The sequence below is a fragment of the Pavona decussata genome, unplaced genomic scaffold (assembly GCF_977016875.1).
Source record: "Pavona decussata unplaced genomic scaffold, jaPavDecu1.1 SCAFFOLD_23, whole genome shotgun sequence".
Taxonomy (NCBI): domain Eukaryota; kingdom Metazoa; phylum Cnidaria; class Anthozoa; order Scleractinia; family Agariciidae; genus Pavona; species Pavona decussata.
This window is the reverse complement of record NW_028145446.1, coordinates 877501-901561: the sequence shown is the minus strand read 5'-3', so window position 1 is coordinate 901561 and position 24061 is coordinate 877501. Positions and strand designations below refer to the sequence as shown.

At 38.0% G+C, this 24061-nt stretch overlaps 1 protein-coding gene across 2 annotated transcripts in view; it reads right to left on the bottom strand.

The window, feature by feature from the left end:
- Positions 1–24061, bottom strand: part of LOC146485990 (multifunctional protein CAD-like) — a 39779-nt gene that overhangs the window by 15494 nt on the left and 224 nt on the right. Inside the window, exons 2-23 of one of the 2 annotated variants that reach the window (XM_085102732.1) lie at positions 20374–20643; positions 19472–19614; positions 18587–18740; positions 17889–18060; positions 17296–17734; positions 16491–16622; positions 12984–13217; positions 11723–11944; positions 10035–10223; positions 8549–8782; positions 8043–8180; positions 7497–7670; positions 6592–6639; positions 5624–5706; positions 5005–5251; positions 4430–4528; positions 4210–4311; positions 3245–3367; positions 2521–2703; positions 1243–1461; positions 892–1059; positions 249–431 (exon numbers count right to left, since the gene is read on the bottom strand). In XM_085102732.1, the coding sequence (XP_084958858.1) occupies positions 249–431; positions 892–1059; positions 1243–1461; positions 2521–2703; positions 3245–3367; positions 4210–4311; positions 4430–4528; positions 5005–5251; positions 5624–5706; positions 6592–6639; positions 7497–7670; positions 8043–8180; positions 8549–8782; positions 10035–10223; positions 11723–11944; positions 12984–13217; positions 16491–16622; positions 17296–17734; positions 17889–18060; positions 18587–18740; positions 19472–19614; positions 20374–20643 (3956 nt within the window). The remainder of the gene's footprint in view (positions 1–248; positions 432–891; positions 1060–1242; positions 1462–2520; positions 2704–3244; positions 3368–4209; positions 4312–4429; positions 4529–5004; positions 5252–5623; positions 5707–6591; positions 6640–7496; positions 7671–8042; positions 8181–8548; positions 8783–10034; positions 10224–11722; positions 11945–12983; positions 13218–16490; positions 16623–17295; positions 17735–17888; positions 18061–18586; positions 18741–19471; positions 19615–20373; positions 20644–24061) is intronic. The other variant, XM_085102733.1, reaches the window with a different exon arrangement.

Below are 24061 nucleotides of genomic sequence, written 5' to 3'. Positions count from 1 at the left end.
CCTTCTGTTTCTTAAGGCTTCCTTGCCACTCAAATATCTTTCTTTTCCCTTGTATTCATGTATAGATTTATGTTTTTATTTTCTCTCTGTAAACTGTACACTTGAAAGTTTTTTCCTGGTAAACTGAAAATTGGAAATTGTGGTGAATTGTTAGTAAACTTTAATCAAAAATTAAGACAAAAATTAAATCTCGAAGTTAAGTCTACAGTCTGCATTTTTCACTTTTGTCTTACACCATACACATGTACCTTGAAGCTGCCAATGGACAGAAGGATGCATTCTTGTGGTATCTTGAAACCTGTGCTCAGCATGCCTTTGAGGTAAGCTTCATATCTGTTCTCACCAAAACAGGCAACTTCACCCGTGCTGGACATTTCCACACCCAACATGGCATCTGCCCCGGCCAAACGTGAAAACGAAAACTGAGGAACCTGGAGGGGAAAGGGTTGCCAACATTAGTTCATTGTTCATTTCATCACATGAAGACATCTGCTAAAATAAGTCAGGTTGATGCGTGGCTGGGCATGCGGTTGGGTTGGGTTGTGGGATTTGCCAGCAATGTAGTAGGCAAGGATGAGACCCTTGCATATCCCAGATACTCATCTGCCATTTTTTTTAATGCGAGGCAGTTGCTTAATTTGCTATTTTGAAAGAATGATACAGTCAACTCCCCAGTTTGGTGGAGACACCCTTGAGACCACAAGTTAGTGTCATTAATAGGGAGAGTCCATAACAGTGGGAATTTATTTCAGTCAAATGTCTGTATTTTATTTTTGAAAGGGACTAGGACTGTAGCTGCTGTCCATATTATCGGGGTGTCCCTAATAGAGAGGTGTCCGCAAGGCAAGAGTTGACTATATTTAGTGTCCAAGGCTGGTACATATGACATACCTTTACACCAACCCTGCTGCACCCAGATAGATCCAACACCGGCTCTACTGGCACACCACAAATCAGTCTTGTTGCTATGGCAACAAAATCATGATCAAGTGTCTTGGACACAAATGGGAATGAGCGAGAGACGCGGAGATTGCACTCAATTACTTTAAGTTCATTGTCCTACAAAGAGAAGCACAAAAATTAATGAGAAAGGATCACTTTGGTGCACTTTGTTATAAACAAGGCAAAATGGATTTCTAAGGACTAAAAATTAATGTGAAGCAAAATAAAGAGTGAAAAGTATTTTACTTTGTTTTGGGATTTACTTTGACATCAGAGAGGGGTATAATGGTATAAACTTACTTTTGCAATCAACTGCATGTTGAATGGCCCTGTCACCATCAAGGCTTGACCAATGTCAAAACAGATCTTGCGTATTTTCTTCAGAGTCTCATCGTTTAGATCTTGTGGAGGAAGAACCATTGTGGCATCACCAGAATGCACTCCAGCATTCTCCACATGTTCAGACACCGCCATGATCACAACTTCACCATCACAAGCTACTGCATCGACATCTATTTCCTAAAGAGAAAGGAAATGTGATCATGAAGGGTACTGGTGAAACCGATGATCACAGTGTTACTGCTCAGGGGAAGGATCATATCAAGATTTAAATTTTACTAGGATTTTTCAGACAGATAATCACAGAACAAAACAAACTGGAAATTTAGTACACAGCTATGGCCACTTCAATTAAAAAGTAGTTCATGTCTTAAAAGGAAAAATTACCAAACCAAATAAATACAGCAATTTATACTCAGAGTGTAAAAAATTTAACTGCACCCTCAACACAATGGAAATGATGTTTTGTAGGGTTGCAAAGGGGATAAAAAAATTTAACTACCCAGTTATATGTGTTTTCATGATAAGGTTCACTGGATTGCATTGTTCATCAAGGTATTTAAATCAATATTTGCATTTTTAATCCTTTTTTATGTTTTCTGGCTTTCAATTTTTTTTAAACAGGGCCATTTTGAACAACACAAACTGTGACAAGCATACCCTTCTCAAAAGATTATTATTATTATTATTATTATTATTATTATTATTATTATTATTATTATTATTATTATAAAATGGCAGTAAAAACTTCTGGATGCCCAGATTACCTAAACAATGATTGGGCGGCCAGCCGTAGCCAATCAATGTAGCGACGAAAGTCCATACAATTAAACTCCGAACTTCTAATCATAAAAATCCTAGTAAATAAATTCTAAAACTATTTATCATCCATAAAATCCTCAATCTAAATACTAAAAGTTCTGACTTCATCACAATGAAAACACTTAAAAAATAAATAAAAATAAAAATATAATAAAACGCCTAATGTCCATTATTTCAAAAGTTTAAAGCGCCTGGCAATGTTGAGTGAGCTTGTAATAACTGATTTCTGTATCTGCAGGGCTATTGTGTCGCTTTTATCTCCCACTAGCTCTTTATTATTATTATTATTATTATTATTATTATTATTATTATTATTATTATATCAGACCCCAGTTTTGTTATCAATAATTATGCCGTTTCATTACACAATTTCATGACTATGAATGCAGTAAATATGTGGAGCTAGACTTGTTTTACCTTGGCATTCTGGATGAATTTTGAGATGACCACAGGGTGTTCACTGGATACCGACATGGCATTTCCAAGATAAGTGACCAAATCGTGATCAGAGTGGGCGACATTCATGGCTGCACCACTGAGCACATAGGAGGGTCGCACAAGACAAGGATACCCAACAGTCGCACAAAACTTTTTGGCATCCTGCAAGGTGACAAGACAATTTTTGGAAAGTTGGAGTAAGGCTAAACTCCTCTCTAATGTCTCACCTGAAACATAATACCATTAAGAATGGACACTTTGCTACATGGCATTACAAATTAACCTCTCGTGTGTACTGTAAGTAGAAAAGAAAACTACCTTAAACAGAAACCTGAAAATGGTTGCACTTCAGGGACACTTTCCATTTTGCCGAAATGTTCAGTTCAAGCAGTTGAAATGCAAATGGGATGTACAGATCAAATAGAAATTTCCCAGCACAAATGGACAACCATCAGAGGCACTCCACTTTTTCTGTTCCAACCAGTCAGAATGGAAATAACCGTTCCATTTGCACTTTGCTGTCTTCTGGTGCCATCATTGCACCATCACATGATTTTCTTGATCTAGTTGCAAAAACAGGCTCTAAGTCCTTTGGGGCAATATTGCCTGATGATTGGCTAAAACCCTGGGATCTTGACAAGAAAATAGCACTTGAGGCACTTGCCATCGCAGACTCTTGCGGGAAGAACACAACAAAACTCACCTCAAGAGTTGTGAGGACCTTCCATCGTGGCTGTAAGGTTCCAATGTTGTCCAACAGCCTGGAAAACTTGAATCTATTCTCTGCACTGTCAATCATCTCTGGTGAGGTCCCAAGAATGCGAACCTAAATATAATGAAGATGCAGAAAAACATTCTAGCTTAACGTTTTTGCAGTTACCTACATTGTGTTCTGCTGTTTTGAAATGTGTTGTTCCAGAAAATATCCATACACTGTACCTGTACCTCCCCCTACAGAGGGTTGTTTGGTTTGACCCCCTCCCCACCCATCTGGAAATGCCAGTTTAGCTCCATACTTACCTTGAAATTTTTGTTTTTGACACCCCCCCCCCCCCCCCATCAGAATTTCCAATGACCTTCATGGGGTGGGTATGGATACTTTCTGGAACCACACGTCAATGAACTCAGGACAAACGAATGGAAACCAGCCATCTAATTTGAAATCTCTTTCTCAAACTCATTAACAATTCATCAAGAGAAAACAACGAAAATCACAACTGTGACCGTGGTTTGGATATGTGATCCTAATTACAATAACATTTTTTTCCAACTTTAGCCTTGAATTTCTCCAAGAGTTATTAGTCACTTAAGAAGCCATATTGAACACTCAAAAAGTGTGTTTCATCAGATATCCAAACACCTTGAAGTCGGCTGCGCCTCGTTTTTTCAACCTACTTCTTAAGTAGTGTTTGGATATCTGATGAAACACGCTTTCTCATGTTTCATATATTACCTCTTGTGCTATGTGAGACCTTACTTGTATACTATGTTCACCAGTGGGTTGTCTGTGGTGAAAGATCCAAGAAGGTTATATATTTCATGTATAGAAGTACAGTATGTACAAGAAGGCAGATTTCCAACCAATTTTAAAACAAAGGCCCTGCCAAAATGGCCTCCTGCTGAGCAAATAAATTAGTAATAATCTGTATTTAAAGGATTTTTGCTTACCTGCTGTCTGTGGAGCTGCATGGCGATGTTGTTTGGTAGCTGCCCACCCATGCTCAGAATAATACCTTCAGGATTCTCCTTCTCATATACATCCATTACAATCTACAACAAAATACAGCTTAGTAATGGTTATTATTGACAGGAATTCTCAAACAAAACAAAAACAGTTCTGTTATGATCACAATTTAAAAGAGAATTGACAGTTTGAGGAGACACCCACCTCAAAGGAGACTTCATCAAAGTACAGCCTCTCACACTCATCATAATCTGTACTGACGGTTTCTGGATTGTAATTCACCATTATTGTCTTCTTTTTTAACTAAAAATGAAAGAGGAAGACCTTTAGCAATAATAGATAATGTAGCATTCACCAGGGCTGTCAATTGTAGCTGACAGCCAACAGCCAATCAATCTGTCAGCCAGCCATTTGGTAAAATCCATTCAAAAATGACACAAATGTCAGCTCTAGTTGCAAATATCAAAAAGCTTATCATGACATGTAGGGCTACAACACTGTACAAGCCTGTCATTATATAAAAATTTACACACAATTTTAAGTGAAGTATCTCAAAATTGAAAGCTTGCAACTACAGAGAAGACAGACAGCTACTGAGAGCGTGGAGATGACTAAAAGAAATCAGAAATCAGTGTTTTTCTCCCAGGTTGATTACTCCATCTTCTGATCCCAACCCATTTAATTTTAATTCAAAGATTCCCAGGAGTACAGTACATTTCACTAAACAGTTATTTTTATGGCCTGAAATTGGTAGAAATAAAACATTAATTTTTACATACCTTTCTAAGCTCTCTGATGCATCCCACAGCACACCAATCAAACTCCACACTACTGCCAATCCTATACACTCCAGACCCAATCACCATGCAGGCACCCCCTTCAAAGTCAACGTCATTTTCACACGCATTGTACGTCAGGTACAAGTAATTTGTAAACGCAGGGTATTCTGCAGCTACTGTGTCAATCTGCTTTACAAACGGCGTCAGTCCAAAATGTTGACGAACTTTTCGCACTGCAATTTCAGTGCTGAAAATTAACCAGAGAAAAAAGTTTAGCCGTGAATTCGTATGAAATGAACAGTACAAATCATGGCTCACACAGCTTGGATAAAACAAAATTCAAGGCCAATTCAAGGATCAACAACTATCTCAAGCACAGGATTCTATGACATAATGTTAAAGCTGCAAACTTTCCTGGTAGTGCTACCAAAGGTTAATTTTGGGTGGCAAGCACAGGTACAAATTGATTATTAACCACAAAACTCTATCTTTTTCAGGGCTGAAAGCTTTAACAGCAAACCTTTTTACCAACACATTCTGCACAGCGATTCGTGCTTCATAAAAAATCCAGGGGAAACAAAAAGTAGAGCGCCAAGGAAAACTCATGCAAAAAACTCACTTGCGAATGCATTTTGCAATTTGTTTATCAGAAAATCCAAGTTGTTTTGCTCCCAGTAAATCCTCATATGACACCTCTGCAACCTGTAAAGGAAGGAAAGAAACTCAAAATCAAACTGCTTGAGGTCACGTACGACGGTCGTGATACCATAATAATATTCCTCTTTATAGTGTCATTGAGTTCTACATGGAGTGTTATTCTGTATTTAAAAACTTTACTAATATAAATGCTGTACCCTAAACTTCAGACTAGATCACTGGAAAAATATACATACCATCAGGGAAGCCTAATTTTTGACTGAGGCACTGAGTCTCACATATGTATACTGGTATCTGAGATTTGCTGATTCCTCTCTGATTCCTATGAACAATTATTATTATTGTTCATGGGAATCAGAGAGGTGCTAACCCATCCTTTATGCCTTGTGCATCTTCCAAAACAGGCAACCTTAGTAACTGCATATACAGAAGCTATGACAACTTTATTACATTGTATCATCATATCAAAAAACATTCTCACGAGTCTTATCATCATTAAAAAGTAAAATTTTAACCTTGCGTGCAATGGTGCATGTGTGCATGAGACAGCCTTTGCTCCAGGAGGAGCTAATAGGCCTGTCGTGAGTAAGTCAATAATGGTGCATCATGTGTCTGGGGCTGAAATCATAAAGTGCTCCTAGGTTAACACGAGTCCCAAGTACTGTTCCTTACAACCTCGATACCAACAGGTATATTCTCCTCATTGTATACATGTATCTCTAATGAACTAGTCAGGAGAATTTGTTCACTCATCAAACAACATATTTGATAAAGTAGTGACATTATAGGGAGAGACACTTTGCTTGTCAGTGTTAACAGCAGATTGCTCTCCAACCATACTCAGGACTCGTCTAACTTAGGAAGTTCTCCATGAACTGGCCCCAGAGCATCAAGTCTGTTTGGAATGATTAGCGTGAACCAAGACTCTACCTTGTCTTTGTGAGTTAGCGGTGCAGATGATGAGGCAGGTGGGCCCAGCTAAAATAAGTGTACACCAACAACAAACCAAACAGTGCATTAGACATCCAGTTAGCATCAAATTTAACCACTTAAGTGATAGGTGGATATTTACGCATAAAACATTTTGTGCAAGTAATCACTGATTCAAAGTAACAGACTTCCCTTTAAAATGAAGGATGATGCATCCTGGAAGTTATCTGAAGACATAACTAAATTGGTGCTCAATTTACAATATTATGTTAACTTGTAAATTCAGAACTGAAGGGAACTAAAATATTATTCAGCAATTGTTTAAAAGAAATATCAGTGACTATAAAATAAAAATCCCCCAAACACAATGTTATTACTAACAATGTATTGTTACCTACATCAAGCTAATTTACTCGAGTTTTAGACAATGCTAATCTAAAAAAAATTACAGGTATCACAGAGATAGCACATAATAGATTTTCCAATTTGTACATTAATCATTGACAAAAGAAAAAAAAAATAATGAACTGATGAGCTGATGAATGAATGAACAATGAGTGTTTAAAAAAAAACCAACTGACCATCAGATAGACAGGTGGATGGATTGATGGATGGATGGATGGATGGCCAGATGGACGGAGGAATGGGCAGATATGGAGATGAACAAATGAATGAATGGGTGAATAAGTGAATAAGGGAGTGGGTGAGGTGAATGACAGGATGTTTGTTGCACATTTGCACATTTTGGAGATTAAAATTCACATTCATTTCCACATTTCTAACCAGGACCTTTGTCCTTTTATATGAGTCTCTCCCGGGGTGGGGGAATTTCGCATAATGCAATAAAAGTACAACAATGTACATGTATGAACAGGTATGTGTTGATTTCATTTGCCCCATAGTACCTCAGCATTAGTTCTATAGCTTTTTAACTTCAGTGCATAATCCATGATGCATTTCATTCGGCTTAAGAACCACTTGTCAATCTTGGTGAGTTCATACAGCCGATCAATGCTGTAACCCTCTTTGTAGGCTGCCGCAAGAACATGGATGCGCTGATCAGAAGGCTGTTTCAACTCCTGTTCAATATAAATATAAATAGAGACTGTCACTGACAATAATTCTGTGGTTGTTAGATAAACTCTGTACAAAACAGAAATTGGAAAGAATTAATACATTGATAGCTGCGTGATTTTAAGCTTTAAAATTTTACAATCAAGAACAACAGCTGTTTCTACAATCAACTTGTGCCAAAATATCAGCCAAGCTCTCTGTAGTGTTTGCAGCAGGTTAAACCACGATCAAGTTTGCTGACAGGAAAATAAAATTCTCTCAGTTTGTTTGTACTTTATGACAGTACTTCAATACAGGTTTCCCCTAAGAGTGACTTAGCATCCAATGCCTTTAAATATTTACTTGTTAATAATCAATGAATAATAAGTCTACAATACCTCATCAGATGCAGTGTGGCCATGAGAGTCAAAGCCTAAATTTGATTCATCCACCATTCTAAGAGCTTTCTGCAGGGCTTCTTCAAAACGTCGTCCAATAGCCATTACCTCCCCAACACTCTTCATTGAACTACCAATCTAAATATTGAACAACAAATACCATGTAGGCAGTCAGATATACACATAACCCTTAAGCCCTAACAGTGATCAGCATCAAATTTCTCCTAGTAATATCAATGCTCATTCAACCCCCGAGGTCATGAGACTTAAGGATATGATCACCCAAGGCGAATGTTCTTGATATTTTAATAATTTCTCCCCGTACTTATACTTGGTTGATTCACATCTTGTCTTTTCTGTTATTCCTGAACCTCAGAATAATTTCCCTACCTAAAAATAGTGTCAAATAATTAAACAATGTTTACAGAAACAGCAAACAAGATTTCCCTCAAAAAGCTAAGATTTGTGTGACATTCTAAAATGATGTGCTGAAGTTCAATTCATACCTTTGTGTTAACTCTAGTGAATTTACTCAAGTCCCAGCGAGGTATTTTCACCACAACGTAGTCTAGACTGGGCTCAAAACAGGCTGTTGTAGAGTTGGTGACTGAGTTACGCAGTTCTGGAAGCGGCTTGCCGAGAGCCAACTTTGCTGCAACATATGCAAGGGGATAGCCAGTGGCTTTAGATGCGAGAGCAGAACTTCTGGACAGTCTTGCATTCACTTCAATGATGTAGTACTGTAATGAAAAGAATCAAATCAAACAACATCAGAAACAGTTTAAATGCCTCTAAAGCAGTGTGGAAGGCTTTCTAGTCCACGTAGACTTTCCCTTCAAATTTTGCAAACGTAAGACTGATGCTAGCCTATGTCTAGCCTCCCACGCAGACGTTCTTAGTGGTTTGTCACGCGTTCCTGCCCCACGAACATCTGCTGAAACGAACAGCCACTTCCGTTCGTCGACTGCGGACCAATTAGGAGCCGTTTCCCAACTTTGGGTAAACTCGTGTTTGATATTAAAAATATTACCGTAGACAGGATGGCGGACTTAAATGTGGTTTTTGGTCATGTGTGCCAAACGTTTGGTATAAGGGAGTTGAATGTGTATCAAAGAGAAGTCATAGTGCAATTTGCGCAGACGAAAACTGATGTGTTCGTAAACCTTCCAACTGGTTATGGAAAGTCACTTATTTATCAAGCTCTATCGTTTGTTTACAATTCAATTCTTGAAGCTGCTGGTCACTGATTGTTGTTGTGGCTTCGCCGCTTGTAAATCTTATGAAAGACCAGGTAGACAAACTGGCAAATCTTGGAATTCTTGCCGCTTCTCTCAGTGAAATCACTGAAGAAAATGCAAAGAGTGTTGTGGAAGGAAAAATTTCAATCGTATATGCACGTCCGGAAGCGAGGTTGAAAAATATCTCCACGGTTGATGATTTTCATTGTTTCGCAGCATGTGATTGGCTTTACTTGTCATAATGAGTCAATACTGATTGGTCTGTTCAGACAAAGGCAATTTGTCGACGAATGGAAGTGGCCTTCGTTTCAGCAGACGTTCGTGAGGCAGGAACGCGTGACGAACCCCTAAGAACGTCTGCGGGGGAGGCTAGCTAGCCTATGTCTGGTAAAGGAGATTTACATGAAGTTGCTGTTATCCTATGGTTTACACTGACACTTGAATAAAGTACCCAATGACATTCATGTCATCATTCATTCATTCATTCATTTACCTCTTAATGCATTAATTTTATTACTTCATTTTGTACCATCACCATTCATTTGTACAAACTTTAATTGCAGGGAAACCTTTCTTTGCAAATCGACTGAGAGTTAGAAGTAGTTTATAATAACATTACTATATTTTGTAAAACAGAAACAGGCTAATCTGACAGTGGTAAGTTTAACGTTTTTTAAGTAGGAAGTGACTTCACAACTGGCACTCTGTACAACATTCATGAAACAATACGAGAAACAAAAGGGCTGGAACATACATGCTTTGAGTCTGGATTGAGGGCATACTGAATATTACACTCCCCAACAACTCCAAGATGTCGGATGACTTTGACGGCAGCGGTACGCAACATGTTGTATTCAGAATTAGTCAGTGTTTGACTTGGGGCTACAACAATAGACTCTCCAGTGTGAATTCCCAGAGGATCGACATTTTCCATGTTACACACCTGTAAAATATAACCAGAACATTACATGGTTTAATAAAACTCTCAATGCAAGCAGTACTTGTGCCAGACCTTGGAGAAATGAAGTCTGAGGACTTTCCTACTTCAGATTTTAAGGGTTCCATACAAACCTCAACACTTGCGTTAAAACTCTGAAGTATTGCAACTAAGTGACCACGGCTTCACCCATTCAACTTTTAAGGCGCAGATGTCATTAAGTTGAGAGCTACACGTTGTGGTGAGCCTCACACCTGTAGTAAGCTTGTTGCTTTGTTGTAAGTGAAATGAATCTACAACAACATCACCTGTAGCTTCAAGGTTCCATCAAGGATATTCAGCTGTAACCAGTGTTTAACTTACAGGTTACAGCCCTTAATCACAGTTTTGGTGAAAACAGTGGGGAGCAGGGATGGCGAAGTGGTGAGAGCACTTGTTTCCCATTAATGTGGCCCAGGTTCGATTCCTGGACTCGGCGTCAACTGTGGGTTGAGTTTGTCATTGGTTCTCGTCCTTGCTCTAAGAGGTTTTTCTCCAGGTACTCTCAGGTTTTCCCCTTTCCTTAAAAACCAACACTTCTAAATTCCAGTTAGATCTGGGAAGTGTCTCCAGTTAGTGTTCTGCACTAAATACATTGGCACATAAATTAAGGTGGCCGAACACAGTTTGCGCGCGCTTTTACAGATTGTTAGTGATGCTATTAAGCGAGCGCTAGGGTTGTGGTAAGCAAATACTATCGATCCCTCGATTTTGTACCAAAATGGATCACAAAGTTAAGTTTTGGTCTCAAAATAACTCAGTTTCATGTTTGTGATCGTGAATTCTTCTTCATCTATCACCGAACAAAGAAAGTGACTTCACGAGGAGCTAAGCCTTTTTGCACGCCTTTCATCTTTGCTGAGAAAACCTAATTAAAAGCACGCATGCGCATTTGACCAAAAAATTGCGACTGGTTGTTTTAATGGAAATGAATTGTTTTCTAAGGAACCGCTCGTTAGAATTTCGTGAAATTTGACAAAACAGTAGTTCCCTAAAAGAGTAACTCGCCTACAAACAAAAACCGAAATCTAACGGAGAGTATCTTCAAAAAACATTAACGTGCAAAACCAACATTTACAGCAGATCTCTCTGTTAAAATTACATGGAGGCAGCGTCAGTATGTCAGTATTTTGTGAGTTTTTCTGGATACAAAAAAAGAAAAAATCTATCGAGTGCATTTTCTAAAAATTAAGGAAAACCATTATTTGTGGACGGTTAATAGCTTGCTGCATTGCCATGGCAACAGCACCTTGCTTGACAAGAAGTATCAAAATTTTTTCCTTCTTAGTTAACCTTGCACCATGCAAATTTTGGGTACTCAGAAGTACGTAGTTTTCAAATAATGTTTACTAACAGCTGTATACTGGAAAACTGTGTTCGGCCACCTCAAGTGATTTATGTATTAAATAAATTTTATTTTTTAACACGGGTTGGCAAAACTAAACAAGCCAAGAATCAAGACTCACTGTGATGCAGTTGTCGTATGCATCCCTGACCACCTCATACTCAATTTCCTTCCATCCTTTCAGTGATTTGTCTAGGTTAACTTGCTTGGTATGTGCAAAAGTTCCATTGACAAGAGATACAAGTTCCTCTTTGTTCTGAGCAAACCCTGAACCAAGACCACCCAGAGCAAATGCTGCTCGCACCATGACTGGATAGCCAAGTCTCTCAGCCGCAGCAACGGCCTGCAAAGATTTAAATACAGCAAAAAATCAAGATTATTTCAAGCATTATTTTTTTAAAGATTTTACTTCAAATGCCAAATGTTACAACATGCTTACAAAATAGGGAAAATACCGTAGAAGAATAGGTATGCCCCTAATATCTTCAACAATTACCACGATAGTCTCAAATTTACCACTCACTACACCCATTTCATAAATTTAGTAATTTTTATGCCTTTCCCTTCCATCCTAACATGTATAATATAATGGCTGTAATGTATGCTGGCTTGCCTGAGCTCAGTTTACTGGGCAAAGAATCAAGACTACCAGAGTTGGACCAAAATGGCTACGAGCACAGGCTCATAGCCGCTTTCATTCGAAATATGCAGTTTGAATAATCATTGATAGATACATAATCTGGCCCACTAAAGGTGAGGGCACAGAAAACAAAACACTACGGTATGGATTAACGGAAAGCGGTTGGCCCTGGGGAGGAGGTGGGAGAACAAAAGCACGTCTTAATCCGCTGCTGAACCGAGACGAATGACTATGGTATGATCATATTGATCATATGACTGAAACAAGCACCTAAAGGGGGCTATACGTTATTCCAATTACTTCCTCCCCAAGACCCAGGACCACTCGATCCAATTGATTACTAACAAAGGCGGAAAAAGGCATAAAAATTCTATTTGCAGGCAAATATTTTATTCAAAGGCTACAGTAGACTGTTCACACTCTTGAATGCTGCACTATTTAACCTGTACTATTTAGTGAAGAAAAAACTAACTTGAATGCCTTTCATACCAATTTATTTCCTTAGCACTCTAACCCCTTTATGGTCCCAAATTACCTAAATAATTATGAACTCGGAAGACAAAACCAAACATTAGTTCCTGGACAGTTTGCCCATACTGTACAAATTGAACAACTTGGAATAATTGCCAGAAAGTCCCAAGCACATTAGTTTATAATAATAATTTTTCTTTCCAATTTTCCTTGGCATCAATCGCTTAAGGCCCCTTATTAGAAGGATATATAGCAGTGTGTCAACACAAACCTGATCCACAGAATACACAGCTTCACTGGGTGCAACTCGTTCATCAATTTCAGCAAGTTTCTCAGCAAATAACTTCCTATCCTCAGTACAGACAATAGAGCTGACTGGAGTTCCCAGAGTATGGACACCATACTTCGCAAGTACGCCACTGTCTTGTAGTTCAATGCCGCAGTTCAGCGCTGTTTGGCCACCGAATGACAACAATATCCCATCAGGAAGTTCACTTTGAATGACCTTATTGTGAAACAAAAAGAAAAAATGTAACATTCAGTCAATGCATCAGTCTTGTAAATTACCTACATCCATAGCTTGTAACCAGGGTTCAGACACAGGTTTCTATGGAAAATTGAAGACTTTTTCCATACCATTTTTTTTCTCTTTCCAACTAGACTCAAAGGTAAGAAGTCAAATCACACACAATAATTGTGTGTGACTTGATTTGATAGTAACGTCAGGGAGTAGGTTACAGAGAGTTCTCGTGATTCTTTGGTTGAATATTTTGGCTAATTATAAGTTGAAATTTTAATGAAATTTGACTTGCTGAAAAAAGTTTCACCTAGCAGTTATGCACTCTTTGCAGCTTTGAAAAAACTTCAGACTTCTTCTAAATTGTGTCGGAATTTATTCGTACTTTCCATACTTTTTCCAGGCTGGAAAACTTGTTTGCAGATTCCATTCTTTTCGTTTTAAGAATTCCAAACTCTGTACTAACTCTGTGTAACAGATCTCCCAGAAGCTCAGTGGATTAAGTATAGACAAACATAATAACCAAAAAATTAAAATAAAGAACATTCAGCTGGTGAGGTGCAGCAATTAAAGTTAAATAAAGTGTGGCGCTTAATTAGTTCACCAAATGCGACCTACAGTGTAGGCCAGAATTAAGCGAACTACGCAGACGCGTTTTATACGCAGCAAAAACACGTATGCGCGTATTTTTAGACGCGTCTAAATGTGCGCGTTCGTTCCATTGTTATTCATTGTCATAAGTTCTCTTTGTGTGGTATTGTCAAATAAAACAAAAGAATTCAACGGCTTAGCGACAAACACAAAATTAGCATTTTATGAAATCAGCCAGCGACAGCTATCATATTTCGAATCTTATCCGCTTCGTAAAAACTGGCAACTTTAAAACAACTCCAAGCCGATATTGCTGCGATATTGAATATTCAGCATATGTTATAGAAAAGATAAATCTAAGCTAATTAGTTGAATACTACTTGTTCGAAATCAAAGTGCTCTGTGTGCGAACGGGAGCAATCTCGTGAATGTAATAGTTGAGTGTTTCGAGTTAAAGTTATTTTAAAAATTACACACGCACATTGTGACTCAAAAGAGAGCGTTTCGAGGTTTCTTCCAAGGGGTGAAAATGGCACAAGTTGGCTATAATTAGAAAGGCATCCTGGCTCCTGTGTTGATTGAATAAAAATGCTACCAGTTTTCCTTCCAAGAACCTCCGTACATCGTGTTGTTGCCAAATGAAACTTGATACATGTGGAGGAATTTGGTTGCCTAGCACGTGACTGAAATCTTCCTGATGTTTTCAGCGTGGCAATTTCTTTCTACGTCGAAACGATGGCTTCTGTCAGTGTTTTATAACATTACAAGGAGCTTTCAATCTTGCAAAAGTTGCTTTTATGGCTTTATCTAAGTGAACGCAAATATAGGAATGCGTCAAGCGTTGCGGTACTCAGTAGACTCTCAGTGTTTACGTTTGTTTCGGGGAATCAATCTTATCGCTCACACTGGACCCCCATGAAATTTTGCAAAACTGAAGTTTCCTATTTAACCCTAAGCATTTAACCAACAGAATTGCCTTGGATCTTTAAAGTGAACTAAACGATTACATTTTGCGGCCGGAGATAGTAAATGCTTGAGGTAGAATGAGGGAAAGTTCATGGTAAGTCAGCAAATCTGAACCGAAGCGCGCTAGAGGAGCGAAGTCTGTTTAAAATCATTTGGTGGATTTACTGATTTTATTCTGGGTCGTAATTTATTTGTTTATGCTATACGATTTAACCACAAATACTGTATAATTCTCGAACTACCTACCGAATCATCATTGCGGCAAGGAATAAATAAGAATAGCGTTTAGAAATAAACAAGTTAAATCCTTTCAAGGTCTACGCGGAGCTCGTTTCGCAAAGTACAGATCTTTAAATTTAGAAACTCTGCACTTCCGGCGTTTTATTCCTCTTTTAGCTTGTCACACACAGAGGTCTGACTGTTGTAGTCTTGATATCTTCAATTCTACAGATTTATTCATTATTTCGTTTCGCAAAATACAGTAAGCCTGGCGGCAAGTTCTTTTTTAAGTTCCTTCTATGCGCTCAACAACATGGAGTTCTTGCGCTGAGCTTGTTCTACAATTAAGAAAGTTGGCAAGTGTAGTCACAGTTTTGTCAAACCCTTCCGAAAGGCTTTTCCCAGGCATTCAAAAGAACGATGAAAGATCAACAATACGAAAACAATGAGCTAGCTCACACATACTAATGCGTCTGACTAGACGCGCATCTGCAGATTTTAGACGCGTATACGCGTCCGCAGCAGACGCACTTTACGCGTATGTTTTGGTTCGCTTAATTCTGGCCTGCACTGTATTGATCTTACAATAAAGCAAACCTGTAAATATGATTGTTGATTACATGTTACGTGCAAAACCAAAATGTAGAACATGCTTCCTGTTTAAGAACAGCACGGAAACTAGTTCCTTCTTTGGGTTAGAATTTCCCATAGGTTCAAGCTATCTTGAACACCTATTTCTGCGGGAACTGCATTAAGTAAACTGACTTAAACAGAACAAAAATTGCAAGTATTCACATAATTTTCAGCCAGTGACCTAAGCAGCCTACTTGAAGTGAATTGCACTAGAGGAATTACTAACAACATCTCCTTTTCACAACTTCTAGCACACAGTCAAGGTTGTGGTGTCAGATTGCCTGATTGGTCATGATCATTTAATTTCTGAGGATACAAGTATCAAACAATCAATAACAAATATTTGGCTTTATATTAACATTGCTGATGAGTCAATTTGGCCAACGTAACTTAAAGGAAACCTCAACAGTTGAAATAAATTAACATTAAGGACATTTGCGGTAATTGTTTATTTGCATCTTTGGTACGCAAGTAACACACATGCCACGCAATGTCATATGCAATTCATGGTTAAAGAAGCACGGAGGTAAACAAATATGTGGGCCGACGAGACAGCATTAAAAAGAGGGGAAGGGGGAAAATTTACCTCCACTGCAAAGTTTAAAAAATGATTACTCGACGTGAAACAAGGCTGCAACCAAAAGTCTAAGAAAAGGCATTGATACCTGAGGACAAGGTAACACCAACAAGTAAGTTGGGGTGCCCGAGAAAATACTCTGGGTTCCTAAACGTTTTGCAGCAGCACCTAACACTTCACATGTTAGGCTCCTAATTTCTCAGCTTTTAGACTTGTGAGCTCCTAACCTTGAAATTTTTCTTAGGCAATTAACAGCCTTGGTACATGAGAGTTACCTGTGTTACATAATCAGCAGTGATCGGTAGAAAATACACTTTATCAGCCAGACCCTTTGATGTTTGCACAGTGGCAATGTTTGGATTCACTAACACTGTCTGGATTCCTTCCTCTTTTAAAGCCTTGATGGCCTGTGAAAGACAAAAGACAAACAAAAAAAAAATTAGGGCATTATTTTAAGGGGGGCAACACACCTGAATCCTAATATTTTTGTCACTTTAAACCTTCAGTGCTTATAATCTTATTAAGATTTCAGGCAATTAAAAAATGCGAGCATTCTTCTAAATTGTAGTGAACAGTCTCATTAAGATCTAAGTTTTTTTTCTTTTTTTTTTTTTTTTTGGGGGGGGGGGGGGGGGGGCTAAGGGAGGTGCAGGGTCATGTTGCTACATGTGAGAGCTGGCTACCATCCTGGCAGTATAAATGCATGAATGCAAACTTGGGGTCATTCCTTGTGGTTCGGTTAAGTCTGCTTTGCGACTTCCCCCAAGCTGTTGGCATATCTTGACATATCAGCTCAGATCCAGTCCATACAGCACTGGGGAGATAGGAAAGGTTCTACCAATACTCTTGTCCTACCCCCAGGTTAGCGGGGAGGTAAGTGAGGCTTAAGTTTGTTTTGCATGTATAACCCAAAGTTTTATTAACCTGCCACAGGGCTATGTTCCCCACCCCTCCCCCGATTACGGTATTCCATCTGAGGCTGTCATCTAGCTGCCTGCCATTCAAGACAATATTTAGGACATGTGGAATGGTGACATTAATTTCATGAAAATAATACGAAATATATATATTAAAGTTTACCTGTGATCCAGAGTAATCAAATTCCCCTGCTTGTCCAATAGACAAACCTCCAGAACCTAAAATCATCACTTTCTTAGGTTTTTTCTCAACTGGAGGTAAAAGCGGTTCAAACTTGAGTGCCTGCTGAATCTGATCTTTCACTGAGATCATGTGTTCTTTATTCTGTTTATGATGTTCCACTGTCGATAAAAAGATGTCAAATAACATTTCTAAGTCCTGAGGGCCTGCCATGTGCTCTGGGTGGAACTGGACGCTGAAGAAAGGCTTTGTGTTGTGTATAATTCCCTCGTTCGTTTGATCATTGGCATTTGTGAACAACACCGACCAATCGGATGGTAACGTGTTTGTATCAACAGCAAAACCATGATTCTGTGTGGTAATGAAACAACGATTTGTTCCGTGGTGTACACAAGGAATGTTGTGACCTCTGTTTCCATATCTGAAAAAAGGAATCAACAGAATAATTTACTACAACAGATAATGTCTGTGTGGGCACTCAAAATTTCTATCAAAAGATTACTCTCACTTGGCAGATTATCATTTTCTAAATATGTCTAGCTAGAAAAATAAACTGGTTGTCTTGTCATGCTTACTTCATTTTAAAGGTAGTGCAATCCACTGCCAAAGCTAATAGTTGATGGCCAAAGCAAATACCAAATAGGGGTTTGGGCTTGGTGCGCTCAGTAAACCTTCTGATGTTCTTCGTTGCCACAGTTGTGAATGTGGGATCCCCTGGACCATTGCTCAGGAAAACACCATCACACTCTAAAGAAATACAGCAAAACTGTGTTTAGAAATGACCCCTTTAATGCAACAATAAAATTGGTTGATTTTTACTGACCAACTTTTGTGTTTATGAGTTTAAACAACATTCAGTGGCCAGATGTGAAAAACTGCAACATAAAAAGGTCATAGCTTAAAAAGAAAACTGTTACAATTTATTCATCAAGTCTTTTCTTCAGTCTCCCTCCCCTTGAGTTTTTCATTAACTCTACCAAATTGAACATCAGTGACAGAAGTAGATTGTATTTCAAAGCCAGGACAACCTTAGTAAAAATAAGTGAATAAATGAACACAGTTTTTACAGTCTAACATGTCACTGGGTCACACCACTTTCAACACACACCTCACATGAAAAGAAAAACGTGTTGACTTGTCCAGAGACAACACTGGCAGCGTGGCCAGTGACTTTTAGAAGTGAGTAGAATCATCCACAGGCAACTCCCGAATAGAAAGCACTCTTTGCATTGTAGCCTCATTAAAAATGTACCATCAAACCTCAAGAACTGACCTCCTTTTTCCACGTCCTGATTAAAGTCGTAATCCCAAGGCACCACTTTGACGGCAGCCCCTCTGGCGATGAGGCACCTTATTTGGTTGTACTTGATACCACAGTCAACAGCAATAATTTTTAACTTGCCATTTGGATTATAAACTTTTGATTCCTACCACAAAAAAGCAGCAACAAATTTTGCTAATGATCCAACCAGAAGTGGCTCACAAATATCATTTTTCTGAATTTTCCATTGTTCATAAAATTTCCTATTATGCTGCAAAACATGACCATTAATAACGTACCATATTTATTTGATTAGCCACCCACCTTCGAATAAGCGCCCACCCTGAAAGCCTAAAAAGTTAATAAGTGCCCACCCTTAAAGCTCAAAAACTTAATAAGTGCCCACCTCCATCCCCATCCCAAACAAAAAAAACAACATTTCTGTACTAGCCCAGAGTGAAGTAAAAGGAGTGTCAGTTGTGTTCCAAAATTGGTTTCAGATATGGTAGTCTAATGAATGCACTTTTATATTGTTCATGGCTTGTTCGTGTTAGCTTTTGCACTTTGTTTTCTCTTGCTGAAGCGAAATAAACTTGTTATCCCTTGTTTTGTTATTCCCTAAAAATGTCCTCACTTGTTGAAAATGTTGGAAGGATAATAAGCGCTCACTCTCGAAAAAGTGCCCACCCTCGAGCTCATGGGCCTAAAATTAAACAAGTGCCCAGGACGGTTAATAGAATAAATAGGGTATTACAGTTTTCTTCTGTTACAAAATATGCAGACATCCAAAAAAAGCCACACAAATTTCCTATTATGCTTCAAAACATGACCTATAATAAGGTATCCCAGTTCTTTTCTGTTACAAATTCAGATAACATCAAAACAAGCCACACAAACCTTTGATGAAACCTCAGCCACTAAGTTTCTTCTATTTGGATCATCAAGGGGCACAGATTCAGGATCCACTCCCTCGATTACGACTTTCCCTAGCATTGAGCCTTTCTCTCTGATCTTCTTGGTCAGTGCTCTTGTGTCAATACCTGAGACAACCACATTGAAAAACAAATAAAAGAGTTACTTTTTCAGGACAATGTGTGTGTGATTGTGTGCTAGAGAAATAACAATGACATTAAGCCAAATGGATTTGCATACAGAGCCAGCTCTACAGTAGGTCTTCAACTTTATTTCAACCTACATACATAATTATAGTCTTTTTTTAATATATTTCCAGTACAAATGATTTTTCCAAATAAGATTGCATTCCACTTTTTTACATTAACACAAGTTCTTACATGTATATGTTGGAAATCTAAACGACAAACCGTAGCCTAGAGTTTCATAAATTCCACTAGGTTCTTCTTTAAACCCTGTACATGTTCTACATGTATAAGTTGTGGTTCAAAATATTTTTTGGTTTCAAAATTTTCAAACCATTTAGATTTTTATTTCCCTTTGTCTCAGGTTATGGTAATGATTACTACACAAAGGAAAAATAAAAAAAATTAAACTGGTTTGAAAAAATTTTACACCAAAAAATTTAAACCACAACAGATACATTGTGATGGAATATGTTACGCCTGGTGAATAAATGAGAATGATGTATTAATCAGTAAATTTTAACATATATATTGATTAACTGGAACCAGATATCCATAACTGCCACGGACAGCTATACCCAAGATTACGGACAGGGCACTGATTGGAAGAAACTCATTCAACATGACTGCAAGTACATTCCACCTAACATACAAACCCATAGTAAATGTTAACCAATGAACTTCATGTAATACATGTCTTACCACTGATTCCTGGTATTCCTTCTTCTTCAAGCCACTGTGAAAGAGATTTCGTAGCATTCCAATGACTGTACTCCTCAACATAATCTCCTACTACCAGTGCAGATGCCCAAATTTTGTCTGACTCAAGCTCTGCAGTTAATCCATGTTCATCTTTCTTTCTGTCAGGTACTCCATAGTTTCCAATCAGAGGATACGTGAGAGTGAGAATCTGAGATCTGTAAGATGGATCTGTGAGCGACTCAGGATAACCAACCATCCCTGTCTGGAAAACTGAATATAAAACAAATTAATCATGTACACCTGTAAATTAAAGAAAAGTGAAACAAAAATAATCATGTGCAAGGCTGCTATAGCTAACTGGAGCCCAGTAGCCTGGGGCGCCTAAGAAAATGCTCTGGGCACCTACATTTTTTTGCAACAGCACTTAACACTTTACACATTGGGCTCCTATAAACTTCTCGGCTTTTGGCCTTGTTGGCTCCTTGAAAAATTTCTTAGGCGACAGCCTTGAAGTGATGTGAAGTAAGGTAAAGCAAAGGAAATAGAAGTGATGTCACATGACGTGAAATGATGTATAGGTAATGCAATGTGAAGCGAAGTGGCATGAACTGACATGATGTGAAGTTAAGTAACTAATTATTAAAAGCCTCCTGCAATCATTGTTTTCCTTGCACTTGGGAGGAAGAAAGCTAAGGACAGACTATAACTGAATTTTGAGTGTGGTACGCCACCAGGAACCCTAACCAGTTTCAGACAAAACATATGATTCTCACATTTTACACTCTAAACCTAACATATTTTCCCTATCTCAACAATGCAAAAAAGATCCTGTTCAGAAAAAAAGCTTTATATAATGTAAGGAGTTCCATGGATGGATGAATATACTTCCATGTAATATTTACTACCTATGCAGGGATGTGTCATGTAGGGTAATTTGTTTTTACTTTATTTTTATTTATTTATTTACTTATTTAAACCATGATCATTATAATTCTTCTATTTATTTATTTATTTATTTAGTTATTATTCTTGTTTTTTCTTTTGTAATTCTTCTGATTCATGGAATGTAAAGCAACACAATAAAATGAAGGGCTGAGAGCATAACCGACCTATGTCGAATTATAGCAATTTTCCTCAGATTCGTCCCAATGTTTGCTCTCCCTGGTTTTGAAAACATTTTGCAGTTTTACAATCGTGGACAAAACTCCTTCAATTGAAGGGCTGAGAGCATAACCGACCTATGCCAAACAAAATCGAAAAATGGGCTAAAATTCGACATAAGTCAGTTATGCTCTCGGCCCTTCAATTAATACAATGACACAGGAATTACACTAAAATAAATACATACTAAGACCGAATAATTTGATTTATGAATAACTGAAATTATACCAAAGGAAGGACAAAGAAAAAATAATTATAATGTGTGGTTCCAGAAAATATCCATACCCCCACCACGGAGGGAATTTCACATAGGACCCCCCCCACCCCCCAGGATTTTCCATTTTCAAGGTATTTTCTTAACCCCCCCACCCCTTCGGAAATTCCTCAAATACAGAATACACCCCCACCCCCCTTTGGAAAAGTTTTATTTCAAAAGAACGCCTCAAAAATTAGTTTGATGTGAACATTTCAGAAATATCAAGAACTGCCTACACGAGGAGAAAATATGCGTTATCGAAGAGCGCGCGCGCTGTTCAATTTCACCGGTAGAGTTTGCCAAAAAGCTCTTGATACTGAAATAATTGTTGTGTTTCATATTTACCTGTGGTCATTGACATCAAACTTTACCATTAGCTTCACTGAAGATTTTAAATCTAAATTGTTGGAATAAGTCCGGAAATGCAAAAATGTGTTTTTCATTTAATTTGCATATGTCATGTTTACGTTCCTACGCAAATTTTAGGAGATCAAAAAGATTATCGCTTTAGTTCTACTCAATTGATGATTTTCCTCCTGGTAATCATTCAGTTTAGTTATTTTAGTCAATAGTTTTCCTATAGAATCGGAATAGCATGGACAAAATAAGCATTAGCAGGGCAGGGAGACAAATAGAGATTTCAGATCGTAACTTGAAACCGCAGACGATATGGAGCCGCAAAACAAAATTAGCATGTTCACGTTCTTATGCAAATTTTGTATGGGATCAATAATGCATTAAAAGAATGTTGAATTGGCTCTCTTTTGTTGAATTTTGGCAGAAAAATTAAGTTAATAGTTTTGGACTTTAAGTTGAAATACTTTGGACAAAGTAAGTTTTAACACGGGTCAGTTTTGACAAACCATAATTGACCCCGGGAATTGACCTTTGCCCGTAACTCTACACAGCATACAAAAATAACAAACAAATATTTCAATGTTTTATGTAAAATTGTGGCTTTCACTTTATAGCCATAAAAAACTTTCCCTTTTAAACACTGATACAAATTCAATTGTTGCCAGTAAACAATATTTTCTACGCAAGAAAGTTTCACAAACAACAGTTTTATAATAACTGAGTCACGCGACGCAGACATAGATTTCTTGTCTCAGTTGGAGTACTCCGCTTACAAAGGCTTTTTGGAGAAGAGAAACATGTTTTTAATGTAACAAGGGTTTCTTTAAAACAGTTAAACAAAGTAATGTGTTCAAGAAAGATCTACGAAGTTGCAAAGTTGGTAAGTTATAATTTTGAACATTTATGTCTGACATGAACGTGAAGTTGACCCTCTGGAAACTTATCCAACCATTGACCCCTCCTCCCCTCTGGAATTTCCTGGGCCATTGACCCCCCCACCCCTCTGGAATTTCCAATTCCCTCCGTGGTGGGGGTATGGATATTTTCTGGAACCACACAATTAGAACACTTCATAGGGAGTAAAAGAAAAACTGTACGCTCATAAATGTTGTGAGATGCAGGCATTTCTTTAATATCAGCCACCACAACACAAATATGCAGGCTTTTATTACATAGTTTAGGCTTCACAGTTAACCATTTCTATTTACTTCATACACTAGAATTACAGAAAGCTTGATCTCCATTTATCTCTTACATGGTAAACATCACTGATATCTTTTATAACAGCCACTAAAACAATGCAGAAATGTTGCCACTTTTTTTCTTTTACAACCGAGAGTGTCTACAAAAAGAACTTTATTTGTCTAAAATCCAAATTTGTATTTAAAAATATCTCCACGCGTAGTTTAGTTTTGCGCCACATGGTATGGAAATGTTCACGTCACGAGCTTTAGAACTTCCGGCGTTTGCTCATTTTCAAACATCCGGGATTCTCACAGCCTACGTACAGTTACACGTGCGAAGGTTTTTGCCAAAGTTCACATCATTTTCAGCCAAATTTTGAATTTAATTTTCTCCACCTTTTAGTGTAATGGTTTCATTCCAAGCTTAATCAGGTGATATTTCTCGAGGTAATTCATAGAGTGAACTATAATCGAAATTTAAGCCCTCTAGCTACTTCGAATCTTCTAATTCTGAAAGGCATATGATCATTTGCATCACGCATCTGAAAATCATCGGATTATATCTACCAAAAGCAGCTAAAAATCTCCGTCGTTTCGACAACGACGAATACGTTTTGTTGTAAAATTACTTTTGACACTGAAATTTATGTCGCCTGAAAATAAAGACATCAAAAAGTAAGAAAACCACTGGATGGAACGCAAGGCATCGAACTCAAACTTTCCCCGCCAA